The sequence below is a fragment of the Sinocyclocheilus rhinocerous genome, unplaced genomic scaffold, assembly GCF_001515625.1.
Source record: "Sinocyclocheilus rhinocerous isolate Xijiao unplaced genomic scaffold, SAMN03320098_v1.1 scaffold1351, whole genome shotgun sequence".
In the NCBI taxonomy this organism is placed as follows: domain Eukaryota; kingdom Metazoa; phylum Chordata; class Actinopteri; order Cypriniformes; family Cyprinidae; genus Sinocyclocheilus; species Sinocyclocheilus rhinocerous.
In genome coordinates this window covers 89,514-105,755 of record NW_015654494.1, presented here as the reverse complement: position 1 = coordinate 105,755, position 16,242 = coordinate 89,514, and the positions used below count along the sequence as shown (strand labels likewise).

At 38.0% G+C, this 16,242-nt stretch overlaps 1 protein-coding gene across 1 annotated transcript in view; it reads right to left on the bottom strand.

The window, feature by feature from the left end:
• The window catches only part of LOC107717151 (fibrillin-2-like), a 79,796-nt gene extending 66,737 nt beyond the window's left edge, over window positions 1–13,059 (bottom strand). The window contains exons 1-3 of the mRNA XM_016523815.1: window positions 12,772–13,059; window positions 7,108–7,190; window positions 5,511–5,609 (exon numbers count right to left, since the gene is read on the bottom strand). Coding sequence (XP_016379301.1) covers window positions 5,511–5,609; window positions 7,108–7,190; window positions 12,772–12,947 — 358 coding nt within the window. The 5' untranslated portion in view covers window positions 12,948–13,059. The remainder of the gene's footprint in view (window positions 1–5,510; window positions 5,610–7,107; window positions 7,191–12,771) is intronic.
• Window positions 13,060–16,242: the final 3,183 nt, after the last annotated feature.

The window sequence follows — 16,242 nt, the reverse complement described above, 5'->3', positions numbered from 1 at the left end:
TTTTATGATCCCTCTTATTTTGGTAAAATAATTACCATTTTGCAGATACTACAAAGTGTAACATATTTTGAACATTCAACTGTACATATATATATATATATATATATATATATATAACTGTATGTAGGTTACACAAGTGTATATTTCAGTTTACTGTATCTGCCTCCCACTATTTATTTAACTTAATCATACTTACAGTATATATTGAGAAAAACCCTTAATTGTTTTACATATTTATTGTCTTTCCAATATCAGTGACGGCCAATTCAAATTACTGGTAACTTGGCCAACAAAAGCCTATTTTCATCCTGATTTTCTACCAGCCGTTTTTTTGGACGAGTAGATTTATTTTCCAGCGATTTTCACGAAATGGAAATTCTCTTGCCGCAGAACGAATCATTTAGCAAAACTTTCAATAGAGTTCAATAGGGTTTGTACATGAAACCATGGCGATTTAAAATTGCATGACATAAGCACAACGAATCATCTCTGATGGGACTCACGCACCGAGTTTTTAAAAAAGATTGATGTTCCCCATCGGTTGCATCAAAACGTTGCTGTCTCCAAACTCTTTCGTTCTGTCTAAACAAAGGCATCGTGCCATTACTCTTCAGCCCAAATATAATTCAAGCTACTACTTATCCCCGACAAAAAAAAAAAAAAATGTAACAGTTCCTCATTTATTCCTTTTATCTCCGCCTGCCATGATCTAATCCTTTTAAAGAAACTTAAAAAAGAATAAACTAAAACAGAGGGTAAAGGATGAAAAGGTTTTTTTTTGTAAAAATGTGCCTGTTTTTGTCTGATTTCACATGAAAAATGCTGCTGGATGGAGATCAAACGTGAGTGCTTTTTGTTTTTTTCGACGATGGCATGCTTTCAACAGCAAGGCCTGTAAATGTTTGAGCATGGGCCGTGTTTTCCTAAAGCACAGGAAATGACTTCATTGGCTAGACCTGCTGACGGCCCCCTACAGGTGGTTCGCTCGCTGACCCGTGCTAAGTGAGCTGCACGTGCTGAGATGCACACGCTCAAAACGGGGCTTCCCGAGGCCTGCCACCCCACAATGCACCTCTGTCCACAGCAGTCACATCTGTCACTTTTTTACAAGCTACGTTGACGGCAGGAAACATGAGCGAGGCTGAGAAACAGAGAAACAGAGGTCCTTTATGGTCGTTTCTTTCTCGTGGAGTGGAGATCCGTGGCCTGTCAACGTCAGGTTCACCAACGAGACATCATGGGGTTCAAGATGAAAATGAATAACTTCCCAAAGTATAGCAGCGAGCGCTAGTTCTTGTTCTGCGTTCTATTATAAATCCAGAGATCCGATTTAAGAGCAGTCGGCCAGGGTTTTTGGGTTATTAATTCAATTAAATTCAAGTTTATTTGTACAGCGCTTTTCACGATACAAATCGTTGCAAAGCAGCTTTACAGAAAATTAAGTTTCTACAATATATTTAGTAGTAGCTTATCAGTGGTGACTATGTCAGTTAATGTACATATGCCAGAAATGTATGGAACAATCAATTAAAGACGGTTATTAAAACTAAAACTATATTACGTAACATTTTCATTACTTGAAATACAATAAACGTTAACTGAAATGAATTAAATATAATGTAAAATATAAACATATTTTATCTAGTTAAGTTTAAGAATTAAAATAACTAAAACAAAACTTAAATGTTTCATTTCAGTTAGTTTAAAATTTATATATATATATATAACTGTATGTAGGTTACACAAGTGTATATTTCAGTTTACTGTATCTGCCTCCCACTATTTATTTAACTTAATCATACTTACAGTATATATTGAGAAAAACCCTTAATTGTTTTACATATTTATTGTCTTTCCAATATCAGTGACGGCCAATTCAAATTACTGGTAACTTGGCCAACAAAAGCCTATTTTCATCCTGATTTTCTACCAGCCGTTTTTTTGGACGAGTAGATTTATTTTCCAGCGATTTTCACGAAATGGAAATTCTCTTGCCGCAGAACGAATCATTTAGCAAAACTTTCAATAGAGTTCAATAGGGTTTGTACATGAAACCATGGCGATTTAAAATTGCATGACATAAGCACAACGAATCATCTCTGATGGGACTCACGCACCGAGTTTTTAAAAAAGATTGATGTTCCCCATCGGTTGCATCAAAACGTTGCTGTCTCCAAACTCTTTCGTTCTGTCTAAACAAAGGCATCGTGCCATTACTCTTCAGCCCAAATATAATTCAAGCTACTACTTATCCCCGACAAAAAAAAAAAAAAATGTAACAGTTCCTCATTTATTCCTTTTATCTCCGCCTGCCATGATCTAATCCTTTTAAAGAAACTTAAAAAAGAATAAACTAAAACAGAGGGTAAAGGATGAAAAGGTTTTTTTTTGTAAAAATGTGCCTGTTTTTGTCTGATTTCACATGAAAAATGCTGCTGGATGGAGATCAAACGTGAGTGCTTTTTGTTTTTTTCGACGATGGCATGCTTTCAACAGCAAGGCCTGTAAATGTTTGAGCATGGGCCGTGTTTTCCTAAAGCACAGGAAATGACTTCATTGGCTAGACCTGCTGACGGCCCCCTACAGGTGGTTCGCTCGCTGACCCGTGCTAAGTGAGCTGCACGTGCTGAGATGCACACGCTCAAAACGGGGCTTCCCGAGGCCTGCCACCCCACAATGCACCTCTGTCCACAGCAGTCACATCTGTCACTTTTTTACAAGCTACGTTGACGGCAGGAAACATGAGCGAGGCTGAGAAACAGAGAAACAGAGGTCCTTTATGGTCGTTTCTTTCTCGTGGAGTGGAGATCCGTGGCCTGTCAACGTCAGGTTCACCAACGAGACATCATGGGGTTCAAGATGAAAATGAATAACTTCCCAAAGTATAGCAGCGAGCGCTAGTTCTTGTTCTGCGTTCTATTATAAATCCAGAGATCCGATTTAAGAGCAGTCGGCCAGGGTTTTTGGGTTATTAATTCAATTAAATTCAAGTTTATTTGTACAGCGCTTTTCACGATACAAATCGTTGCAAAGCAGCTTTACAGAAAATTAAGTTTCTACAATATATTTAGTAGTAGCTTATCAGTGGTGACTATGTCAGTTAATGTACATATGCCAGAAATGTATGGAACAATCAATTAAAGACGGTTATTAAAACTAAAACTATATTACGTAACATTTTCATTACTTGAAATACAATAAACGTTAACTGAAATGAATTAAATATAATGTAAAATATAAACATATTTTATCTAGTTAAGTTTAAGAATTAAAATAACTAAAACAAAACTTAAATGTTTCATTTCAGTTAGTTTAAAATTAGAAACATTTCTAATTTTGGTTTATTTTAAGTTAAAGTACTAAAATACCTAAAACAAAACTTGAAACTTATTTTTATTTTAGTTATTTGCCTAGGCAACATTTCAAATTTTTGCTTAGTTTAAGTACTAAAATAACCACAACAAAAACTACACATTTTATTTCAGTTAGTTGCCAAGGTAAAATTTCAGATTTTCGTTAAGTTTAAGAACTAAAACAAATACAACAAAACTTTAACTTTTTAACTTTAAGCTAACTGAAATAAAAGCACTTCTAATTTTTGTTAAGTTTAAGAACTAAAATAACTCAAACAAAATGTAAACGTTTTATTTCAGTTAGTTTAAAATTAGAAACATTTCTCATTTTTGTTTATTTTAAGTTGAAGTACTAAAATTACTAAAACACAACTTAAACTTGTTTTTATTTTAGTTATTTGCCTAGGCAACATTTCGGATTTTCGTTTAGTTTAAGTACTAAAATAACTACAACAAAAACTCATTTTATTTCAGTTAGTTGCCATAGCAACATTTCTCATTTAAATTTTTTTTTGTTTAAATTGAAATACTAAAATATCTAAAACAAAACTTTTTTTAATTTAATTTAGCTTCCAAGGCAACATATCTCATTTTCATTTAGTTTAAGCTGAAGTACTAAGAAATTAATATTGGTCACACATTGCAATAAGGTCTTATTAGTTAACATTAAGTGCATTAACTAACAATTAATGAGCAATAAATTTTTTACAGAATTTATTAATCTTTGGTAACATTAATTAATAAAAATACAACTATTCATTGTTAGTTCATGTCAGCTCAGTTCCATTAAAAATATTAAGATACAACGTTTTACTTTAATAATGTATTAATAAATGTTGTAATGAAACTAAAATTAGTATTTTTCATTAACTATTGTAGTTAACTAGTGTTAACAAGTGCAATGGGTTAACAAAAAACAATAAAATTACTAAAACACAACAAAATTACTAAAAGTTTAACTAAATTGGATAAAAATAAAAACGAAAAAAAAAAAACGAAACGAAAAAAAAAATACTTTAATAGTTACTTTAATAGTATATTAATGATACTAAAATAACACTGCTGATGGCCTAACATAAAAAATTCAGATGTATGGTAATCAGATATTAATGATGAAGAGGAAGAGGTTAGCGTTACAGTATCTTGAGCACAGCTGCAGTATTTGGACGCTAATGGCTACGGCTAACATCCGTGTGGTGGCTTGTTATTTATGGAGTAATTGCAGATTCATAGCTGACTCATAAATGTGGCCGCTCCCAACCACTGCAGACGGTACGCGGTCTGGTAGGCGTAATGACAGCATCACCGATCTCGCAAATCTCATAAGGCTGCCAAAACAGAGTACAAGCGTATGTTTAGCATTTGCTTTCAAACAGTCAAGAGGACTGGCAGCCGAATTAGATGGTCAATTTCTCATTGCCGAATAAATTGACTCTGGTTTTACAGCTTACGAGACCGAACCCTATGGTTTGGTGCATTTGGGTTTGTTTGTCTATGACCACATATTCCGGGCATTCGCTGAGAAACGGCTGGACGCCATTGGCAGAGAGCAAGTGCAGTAAGAGAAACCTGCGCTAATGCTAAACACCTCGTCCAGGGAACAACGACAGTCATTAATTTTCCCGGCGCCATCTAAACAAAATCAATCACGCTTTTCTAAGTCATAAAAAAGGCTCGGTGCAAGGTTTCACCGGCGGACGTGTGGTCTCAAATTTAACGTATCTCAACAGAAAACACTCCTAGCTTAGCTAATGATTCAAAGGATGAAACGCTATACATTGTCCGAGCGATTTCACAGCATTTCCAGCCGGCCATATCTCTGCTCAATTTCAACTCTCAACCTAATAAATCGCTGGAAATGTCAAGGAAAAGTTTGAAATTATGACAAGCCCTTCAACCACAAAGGAAGCAAGCAGGGTAGAGAGAATTATTTTTTAAAAACACATCTACAGTCAAAGCTGTGCCCTAGCGGTTAGCGCACATGCTCCAAACAATGCAAGAAGTCATTTCATACCCAGTTCCTCTTTTTCTAAAATATGCCTATGAATGAAAGCACCAAAATGGCCAAAAACCAGAAAGAAACTAGTCAAAATGTGTTTTTCATACAGCCCAGGGTGTTTTGTTGACACAAAATGAGACCGAAATGACTGAACTCACCGGCGGCCGCACCACAGCTAGGGGCAAGATGACCACTGGAGCAGGTACACATGTTGGGCCTCGAGCAAAAGCCGTCCCCACACGAGTTCCTACAGATCGCTGGAGAGACAAATATTCATGATAAGTGATCAGCAAAGGCATTTTGATCTGTTAGCATATAAACAGGTAGATAGTACGCAAGAATAATTAACTATATGCAGTTTTTGGACACAACATTTGCATGAGTGCAAAAGCATGCAATGTAGTGAGATCATGTGGCATATTACTTGTTGCACACTGCGTACTGTTTGCACAAACATATTGTGCAGTAGGGCTGGGTTTTGACAAATTTCACGATTCGATTGGGTTGTTTCACAAGCTTGCGATTCGATTTCGATTCGATTCAATATTGATTATTTTGGATATACTGTATATCAGGTACAGAACATGGCAAATTTTCTCAATGAAAAAAATTTAATGCTGTAAAAAATACAGTTGGTACTACATTATTATAATATTGAAGGTTAAAATTAGCTAATTTGTATGCAAACACTCAACTAAGTTTTTATAATATTACTTAACTTTAAATTAGATAGACTATTTATATTTCTACTCCAATTTGTTTTTTGAAATATAAATAGTTAAAAGGTGGCTGTCATAAAAACTTGACAGATTTATTCAAACGTAAATTAAATATTGAAGAACAGTAAAAAATTATAATGAATGTTATATGGTGCATATATATTTAGCAAAGTGCTCCTCTTTAGAGTTTATTTTTCTAGCTGACTAACGAGTCACCAAATACGTTTTTTTTCTGAGGTAAATGTGACGTTACGTGTGACATTGTTTACAAGCTGTTATACTGACATCTTTCCGTGGTTAAAACACTGATTGAGCGATTACATGAGACAGGATACGGAATTCGGTAAGTTTGACTCTTTCTTTTAACATACCTGTTTATTCATGTTTATTTTGTGCTGAAACTGCTATTAAAGCAGAGGAGATGATCAGTTAACATGCGCTTTGCGCTGCCACTTCTTTTGAACTGAGGCGCTACAGCGATCTGTCACTTCACAATAAACAGCGCCAAAACTGTATTTATTTTTTGAATATTGTAATAAAATGGACAGAATTTGAAATCTGAGACTTTGTTTCATACTTAAACGTAACAAAGCACAATGCTTATTGCGATTTATTGGGTGGAAGGCGTGCTACGATTATGCATTCATTAAACGAAAACAGGCTACACTAACCGATTCTTGGGATTTAGGAACCGATATCTTTTTGTAAAAATGAGAATCAATTAAAATTGAGAAATCAATATTTTTTACCAAGCCCTACTGTGCAGTATGCTAGTATCAAGTTCTGAACATAGCTTGGGTCTTAAGTCCAAGCCTTTATCTTTTGGAGGTTGTGTTGTGGTTAAAGGTCTTGGGGTCAAACCTCAGAAAGAGCAATTCATGAACTGGTGAGTTGCTGATTTCCCCCGATGTACCCTTGTGCACGAACATTAACCACAGTTAGCCTAAGGCTAAATGCTAACTTTGTGGTTAAGTGTACTGTGGTTAAGTGGCATCTTCAGCATGCAACTTTAAAAAGAAATATTGCTGATACTTACGAACTATACACTGGTTCCCACCGGGAAGCGTTTTCCACCCTGGACAACAATAGGAGTGGAAGCGGGAACCACATACGTTGGGCCTGAAACAACGAAAACCAGTCCATTAAATTACAGAAACCAAATATTATTCCTGAACGTTTCTCAGAAACATACAACAGAATGAAATATCCACAGTCTCAAAGACCTCCTGACCCTTCGCAATAAATATGGCTCAATCCATACAACGGCCCCAAAGGACTTTCCAGGGAAATGACATGAAAAGAGTTTGTTTTGTGTAGGACCGTAACCAAACTTTCTGAGACAGAATTATTTACTAAAGCTACTCTTACTTTCCCAAATGCGCTCATCCATGAGCTGTTTTTTGGCAACTTTCTCACTGAGAGTTGGTTCCAAAGAAAAGTGTCTGTTTAGTCATGATATGTGTAATTAATGACAGGACCAAACCCGAAGTTCGGTATTTCTTTGCTTAAGTGTGAACAAACCCAGCACCATGTTTTGGGACTCTCTGTTTAGTGACTTGATCCAAGACGACCAACTAGTAACTGACAGCTTGGAGGCAAATCGCCCTCAGAATGTGACATTTTGGCAGTTTCTTTCCAACAAGCCCTTAGGATCTCCATCAAACCTGGACCCTCACTGTGAAAACAGTTTTATTTCTATCAGCACCAAGTTAAGCCTGCTGTAAATGGACCTTTAAAAAAACCACAAGGTACATCTGTCTTTCTACGCACACACATAAATTCCTTTCCTCTACAAGTCAAGATGTTTACAAATGTCAGTCACCTGGGGACGACCAGCTGTAGTTTGAATCTTTTGATGGATTTCAAACCGCATTGCCAGACGACACAACTGCTAACAGCAGAAACCAAGAGAGTGTGGGGCCAGAAAGGTGGAGGGCCAGAAAGAGTAGAGGCTAATGGAGGGCTAGATGTTGGAACATGAAAACGGAAAATGCTGGGGAAAGGGCAAGAATCAGTGGGAGGTAAAGAAAACAAGTGGAAGTGAAAAGTTTGGGGGGTTGGGAGGTGGGCCGCGGAAAACAAAAGCAGCAGTGGAAATTAGGCCAGATGATGATGAATTATTAGCAATGTGGAACCATAGAGTCTTATTTCTCAACTGGAGCCTGAAAAAATAGGTCTGAAACTCATGCACAATGATGCCAAGAAGGTTATGCCTGGACGCAAAACGTTCTCTTCTTTCTTAAATCCTACGCTTTTCAGTAGGGATGCACCGAATGTTCGGCAACTGAAATAATTTGGCCGAAAATAGCAACAACAAAAAAAAAGCTCTTTCGGTGTTCAGCCAAATAAGTGAAAATGCTGTATAAATTGTAACGAACAATGATGTTTTTGGTGACGCGATCAAATACCAACCAGCGTAGAATGAGAGGCGCGCACTCTTTATAATGCAGCAAACATGTCAGCAGTGGAGAAGCATTTAACTGCCCGAGAAAGGCACAAAAATCATTACAAGCACCGACAGCAAGAGACTGTTTAGTACTGCATCACATGTCTTTGATGAGAAGAGGAAGGGTGGTTGTTACTGGTTACTGTATGATGATTGAAATTGTGAAATGGCCTTAAACACTTACTAAATAAACTGCAGAATGTTATGTTTTCTAATACATGCACTAATTGCATGTATTCTGACAGCGCTGCACGAGCTCGCGACGCTATCTGCTTTTTAGCCAGGGTTCAAAATCCAAAGCACGAGGAAAATCTGCACTTAAACAGTGTTACTCGTCAGTTGCTTGGTAACCTTTTTATACATTTTTACAAGGCATGGATGTGAGAGTGTGATATGTGCGACAAACATCTTCCCAAATTCGAAGCACTGAAGTCTTCCTGCGGGTTTCCGCCAAAATAAAAGCTCTATGAAAAAGCAAGAAATCCATCAACAATGTTAGTATTCTAATTTTACTGTTGTTCTGTAAAATAAGAGAAAAAAGTAAAACAATAATAATGAAGAGAAAAATTACAACAGCTCTAATAATACATTTATTATAACATTTACACATAGTGTTCAAAAGTTTGGGACCTGTAGTATTTTCTAATGTTTTAAAAGTATTTTCTGCTCAGCAAGTCTGATTTATTTATAAAGTAAAAAATACAGTAAAAACAGTAATACTGTGAAATATTATTACAATTTTAAATAACTGTTTTGTATGTGAATATATTGTAAAATGTCATTTATTTATGTGATCAAAGCTGAATTTACAGCATAATTACTCCAGTCTTCAGTGTCATCATTCTAATATGCTGATTTGCTGCTCAAAGTGTCCAGTTTTCCATCTTTTTTGTCTTTAGCCAATCACATGCCTGATTCAAGAAGGGGGTCCCAAAAATAGCTGAATAATATTTTAAAATTGTTTTGTAATTGATTTTTTTCTTTGAAAAGCAAGACAAAACAGGAAAAGCACATTTTAACTATTTAAATTATGCAATGGTCAAGAAAAATTGGCAAAAGACATGGAAAAAAACTATGAAAAACCGTGTTCGGTATTCGGCCTTCGGCCAAGTGTTTCATTATATTCCGTTTCGGCTTCAGCCAAGAATTTTCATTTCAGTGCATCCCTACTTTTCAGTGTGTTCACACTTCTTTAAGCTGAAACACTACTTCGGGTGGTCGAGAAGTATCTGCAGTGAATACCAGAAAATGCATTTCAAACACGCAATCCATGTGCAAACTACTAAATGTATTAGTTGCAGTATGGTGTGTTTACCAATACTAAATGAAGAACATTTACAAAACCCAACATCTCAAATACAAACCAGCATCTTAAAGAGAGATATAAATTGGTAACGGGTTCTTTGCTACAAGGCAAATACCTGGAAAGGCCATGTGACTCCTTCAGTTCATTTCACTTCACTAGGTCAAATCCTTTTTCATTTACAGGGTCTACCAGCCCTCAGGCCTAAAGAGATTTGCAAGTAATTCTTTGCCAGATATCTCCAGATAAAGCAGGTCAACTTTACGACATTTGAGAACCCCTCGTAAACTGAATTCCAATGAGGTCAGGACAAGGCAGAGATAGGAAATCAGGATTCTTTGACGGCCTCTGGCCAGTTCTCGGTGAGGTCATAAAAACCTAACAGGACGAAGGAGAGAGGGTTAGACAAAGATAGCACAATTCCGTCCCACCGGCTACCACTCCTAGAGAGGTTAAAGGTCAATTTAAAGGCATCTGCTCCCAGCCCCCAGGATTGCTGCTAAGTCCAGAGCCAATGAGCTAATGGCATGGTTGTTTTAACATTATAAAGCTCCCATGTGTAAAGCCTCTGGATCTCTACGGCCTTTCCTTGTTCAACTTGGCCTGTTTCAAGCCCCTGACCCTAATGAACTCCAATCACACTGCCGTCTAGACTATACACACTTTTAATGCAACGAGGGAGGAGGGGGGTCGCTCCATATGATTTCAAGTCCCATGTGGGAATGTTGTTGCTTGCATGCATAAGCTGGTCCACAAGACACTTTGGAGCGACTGATGGTATCGGGAATAAACAACAGAAATCAATTGGCTGTTATGCTTTTTCTTGTTTGTTGCAATACAATGAGTGCATTTGATAAGACGATAAGAATTTCTGGGATACACTTATCAGATCTGCATCTTCCTTTCCACTGGTTAGATGACAAACCCCACTGAAAAGAGAAAAAACATACTGCTTTTCCATTTTTTTGTGGGGTCCCTTAAAACTAAGTTGGCTCCATATCCACAGGCAATTTTTTTTGTTCCTAAACTTAAAAATTTATTTCTGCAAAGAACAATTTCACAACAAAACGTTGTTGGCTTGTAGCAAGCTCTTCAAGATCCAAGAAGGATTGTTTTCCTTTTGACTGGCATGCACTTCTAGCTGTTAAAAGAATATAAATCCAAGACAAAGAACTCATTCTCTCTGGGGATGCAAACATCAAGCGTTTTGGAAGAACTGGAGCCCATCTTTGGAGTCTAGTGGAGCTGACATTGCCTCGGAGACATGTTGAGCAAATGAAGAGAAACCCTGGCCAAGCCAGCAAGACTTCTAAAAACATCTACCCTGAGCATGCTGCTGGCTTTATACTGGGCAAAACTCCTCAGGGTTGGCATCGAGAACCACATCATCATATTCTCACCCCAAGCCCATTGCTTTTACAGCAGTCTCCCAGACTTTACCTTCATTTAAGGGGCCCCCAAATGCAATGTGATCAGACTTCTCCAATCTGACGGCCAAATTATGCTTAGCAAGGAGAGCCAGTAAGCTCCAAATCCTACTGCAGCTTTCTTAAACCGTCTGACCTGGGATAACTTGGCTTGATTGGTCAGCAGTAGATCAAATGTGCTTTTTCGTGCAACGTCATTATAATCAGTGTTCTTAAGGGCTGTTCTTACACTGCGTTGTTATGCTAAATAGGATTACAAATGGTGCATGGTGGTGATTAGACCTTTCTTTAAGACTGCAACATTTGTAAGAAGGGTCTTTATGTTGACGAAGGGAACTGTTGGACAGGAAAGCATGGGCTCTCAAAAGGGCACTGTGGCAAATTTCTCAATTGACTCGGTGCCACATGGTTCTGCTCCACTGACCGGATCAGATACTCCCCCTTAGTTTACCTAGAAAATTGGCCAAAGTGTTCAGTTAACTAATTTTTGATTACGATACAGGTCAACTACTATTGGTCCCACTTCTGGTACTGGGGTACCATACAGAATGGTGCTTTTGTTTCTGAACTTCAGTCTCTACAGTCCTAACGGACTCAAAGTGTCTGTTTGGCCTTGCTAGATTTGTTTCAGACCTTAACTGCAAAAACCCTTTCCTGATTAAATAAGGATCCGAGAATTAGAGACATATCTCTGTTGTGAAATGCTCTTTCTCACCTCCAGCTTGAAAACAAATGTCCCTTGTTGGAGCCCCCTGAGTAATCAGAATACCTCATTTCCAGTTGCAGTTTGCAGGGGAGTTATAAGCAAGTACAGATGAGCGGATGATTGGAATAACTGTTTCAAACATATGAGGGCCGCACGACACAAAACAGCCATTGTTTTCCCAAAAATGAGAAAAATACACAGCTTTGGCTTTGTGGAGACGAATGCAGACACTAAGTTCAAGAGCCACTGGAGGGCTTGGAAAAACATCCATCATGCAATCACTCATCTTTTAATACATTTAAGTGTGTTTACCTCAACTTTCAACAGAAACTAGAGACCTAAAACACCATGCATTCTTCTTGGACATATATAGACGTAAAATTTATGATAACCAAACAATAATATCTTTCAACGGTGCAAGTTATCAGTAGGAAATGACACTCCTGTTGACATGACCAACATACTGAGGCATTTCAGTACATACAATTCCTTCACAGCAGACTTCTGCAGCTGGCTCCATCACATACGTTGCTTTCTTAATCATGCTTTCAACCCAGTTTGGCTCTAACCCAAACAGCACAGCAGGTTGCAACATAAATCTACTGCATTAAAAAGTGCATTTAAAGAAGATGATGCTAGCTTCGAATTCAAGCTTTAAAGATGAGATATACCAACCCCCAAATGAATATACTGTACTTCTGGTAATAAAAGTTGAGTTAAACCCTCCGCCTCATATGGTTAAGCCATTAGAGTGTCCACTTCAAGAATGAAACTGACGTAGAACAGGAGCAGGACGTGACTGAAAAAAAAACTCTTACCCCCTGAGGGACTCCTGGCCTCTCCGACGGACCCTCTGTTGCACCTCCCCCTCAGGTTTTCCAGTGAATCGACTGGCCTGGATGTCTCCATCTCCTTGCGCCTGCGCCGAATGGACCGTGGCCCACCAGATCGCGGCCCATCCGAGCACCACCTTGGCCAGCTTCCACACTCCCATTGGTCCCTGCTGTGCGACTCCTGAAGCGCCGTTAAACGTGTCTCACCTGCAATAAAACTCTTCCTTTCCAATGAGCTCTTCAGACGCGAACTTCAAGCTTGTGCACTCCAGACTGAAGGCTAAAAAAAGAGAAGATAAAATGCTTAGCTTTACTGCTTAGCCTATTTGGCGCATACAGTGAACATATGAACAAATGTGGCCCCTCATAAATTTAGCCATTAAATCGCCCACGGTCGATGATGGAGTTTTTTATAAAGTGTAGTATTATTCCAGGCAAACCGTGTGGCTCTTTAAGCACCAGCCTGCATCTTTTTACAGGCCCACTTAGACTTGTCTTAGCATGTAGAAATAACCAACTCTTGGCCAAGACTGGACTCCTGGTTTTGTCCTCAACTGGCTCATTAAAAATAATATTTTAGGGTAAAGATAACCAAACAATAATATCTTTCAACGGTGCAAGTTATCAGTAGGAAATGACACTCCTGTTGACATGACCAACATACTGAGGCATTTCAGTACATACAATTCCTTCACAGCAGACTTCTGCAGCTGGCTCCATCACATACGTTGCTTTCTTAATCATGCTTTCAACCCAGTTTGGCTCTAACCCAAACAGCACAGCAGGTTGCAACATAAATCTACTGCATTAAAAAGTGCATTTAAAGAAGATGATGCTAGCTTCGAATTCAAGCTTTAAAGATGAGATATACCAACCCCCAAATGAATATACTGTACTTCTGGTAATAAAAGTTGAGTTAAACCCTCCGCCTCATATGGTTAAGCCATTAGAGTGTCCACTTCAAGAATGAAACTGACGTAGAACAGGAGCAGGACGTGACTGAAAAAAAACCTCTTACCCCCTGAGGGACTCCTGGCCTCTCCGACGGACCCTCTGTTGCACCTCCCCCTCAGGTTTTCCAGTGAATCGACTGGCCTGGATGTCTCCATCTCCTTGCGCCTGCGCCGAATGGACCGTGGCCCACCAGATCGCGGCCCATCCGAGCACCACCTTGGCCAGCTTCCACACTCCCATTGGTCCCTGCTGTGCGACTCCTGAAGCGCCGTTAAACGTGTCTCACCTGCAATAAAACTCTTCCTTTCCAATGAGCTCTTCAGACGCGAACTTCAAGCTTGTGCACTCCAGACTGAAGGCTAAAAAAAGAGAAGATAAAATGCTTAGCTTTACTGCTTAGCCTATTTGGCGCATACAGTGAACATATGAACAAATGTGCCCCCTCATAAATTTTTCCATTAAATCACCCAGCGTCGATGATGGAGTTTTTTATAAAGTGTAGTATTATTCCAGGCAAACCGTGTGGCTCTTTAAGCACCAGCCTGCATCTTTTTACAGGCCCACTTAGACTTGTCTTAGCATGTAGAAATAACCAACTCTTGGCCAAGACTGGACTCCTGGTTTTGTCCTCAACTGGCTCATTAAAAATAATATTTTAGGGTAAATAATGGGCCTCAAAAGATTTAGAACCATGACAGAAATGGATTTCAACTTCAGAGGGGTGGCAAAACAACATAGTTTTCTTTTCAGCCTTATATATTTGTGTTAAACGTCTGTAAAGTGGGCGTACTGCTTAATAAGGACATTCTTTAACGGGGGTAAACTGGTTATGTCTCCACAGACTTGCTTATTATAATATATAACTTTATTTTACTACAAGCCGCTTTTGATAAAAGCGTTCGCAAAATGAATACTGTTTAACATCAAAGGCTTAAAAAGTTGGTTTAATGAGAAGATTGTGATAATAAAGTTAGTTAAATTACAGTACACCATCTTAGATGACAGGTCTAGTAGGTCTGAGAAGGAAAATTTGAAGAGTTTTCAAGTGGGCGGGTCGGTGTGAACAGAAAAAAACATCAATAAGGAACTGCAGTTTTTACAGTATACATACACAGATACTTTTATTTTCTGATAAAGCATGAATGCAGCTTTGATAAAAGCATTTGCAAAATTAATTAATTAAAAATATTATTTAACTTTAAAATGGCGTCAGCTTGTTAGTTTAATGGTAAATTTAGTTAAATCACAGTTCATCTGAATTTGACAGGTCTGGCAAATCTGAGGGAAAGTTTGAGGCGTTTTCAAGGGGGCGGTGCTAAACGCGGCGCGAACAAAGAAAAAAAAGCATCAATGACAACAATCATCTTTCCAAGGTATTATTATGAATTACATCGTCCGCTTTTCCGCTCTTAATGACCTCAGACACCATGACACAATTCAACATCTTGTACTTTAATTTTGACGTTAAAAAAAGACAGCACGTGAGCGTTTCCTTCGTGAAGAAAAAAAAAACGAGTCGCTAAAAAAGTTGAGTTTGCTGAGGCGAACGCGCTCGCTACACAGAGATTTCGCGATTACATTAAGGCGTCCAATATTCCGCTGATAATCAGTACTTGTTGTGTTTTAGTCTATTTTAATGAATATCAATTGGATACTTGCAGATGTAACGCGTTTAAAGTGTATTTAACCAACTGTTTAACTTAAAGTTTAATCTTTCTTAAAGTCACTTTTTTCATGTTTCTAAACTTTATAACTTTTTTTAATCTTTATAATTTATTTCTATGCAGTATATACCGGAATAATAGTTTTATTTTAGTTTTAAACGAGTTAGCCGCTCAACAAACAGTAAGGAAAGAAACGCCGGTTTGCGTCGCCAAGGACTTTTTTCTTCAAATTAAATTTGGCAAAGTAGCCAACTTCTTGATCGCCTTAAATTCGTTCTTTCCTACATTTTAAATGAAAATCCCGGTGCATATTATAAGCTCTTCGTTGAACCTGATGCGAATAAACCATGCATAAATAATCAGGATATTGAAGCAGAAATACCTCAGATGCCTCGCAGTGCCTGGAGGAGTCCGTTATTGTCACGGGATATGTTCCCTGAATGGAAAACTGCACTGTAGCCCTTGTGAGAAAGAGAAAAGTAAGTGAATTACCCTCGATATGCTGCCCCCCCCCCCTTGCACTGCAACCAACCAATATTTACACGACTGAAAGGGTGAATGAAAGAGAAAGCTAAGTATCTTTTGTAAAATTTCTCCTCTCTATATCTTTGTAAGCAGTGATTGATGTAGTAATGAAGTGGACTTATTAAGTGATTTACTCATGACAAAAGAAGGATATGCCTACACATAAAAGCCACAACAATCACGAAGCAGCATTTTACCTGACATGAATAACCATAGTATTTAATGTTTGTAGTACCTTTCATTTTTTTATATAGCACTTAAAACAATGCTATTTGCAAAAGCCATATACATTATGAACTATATATATATATAT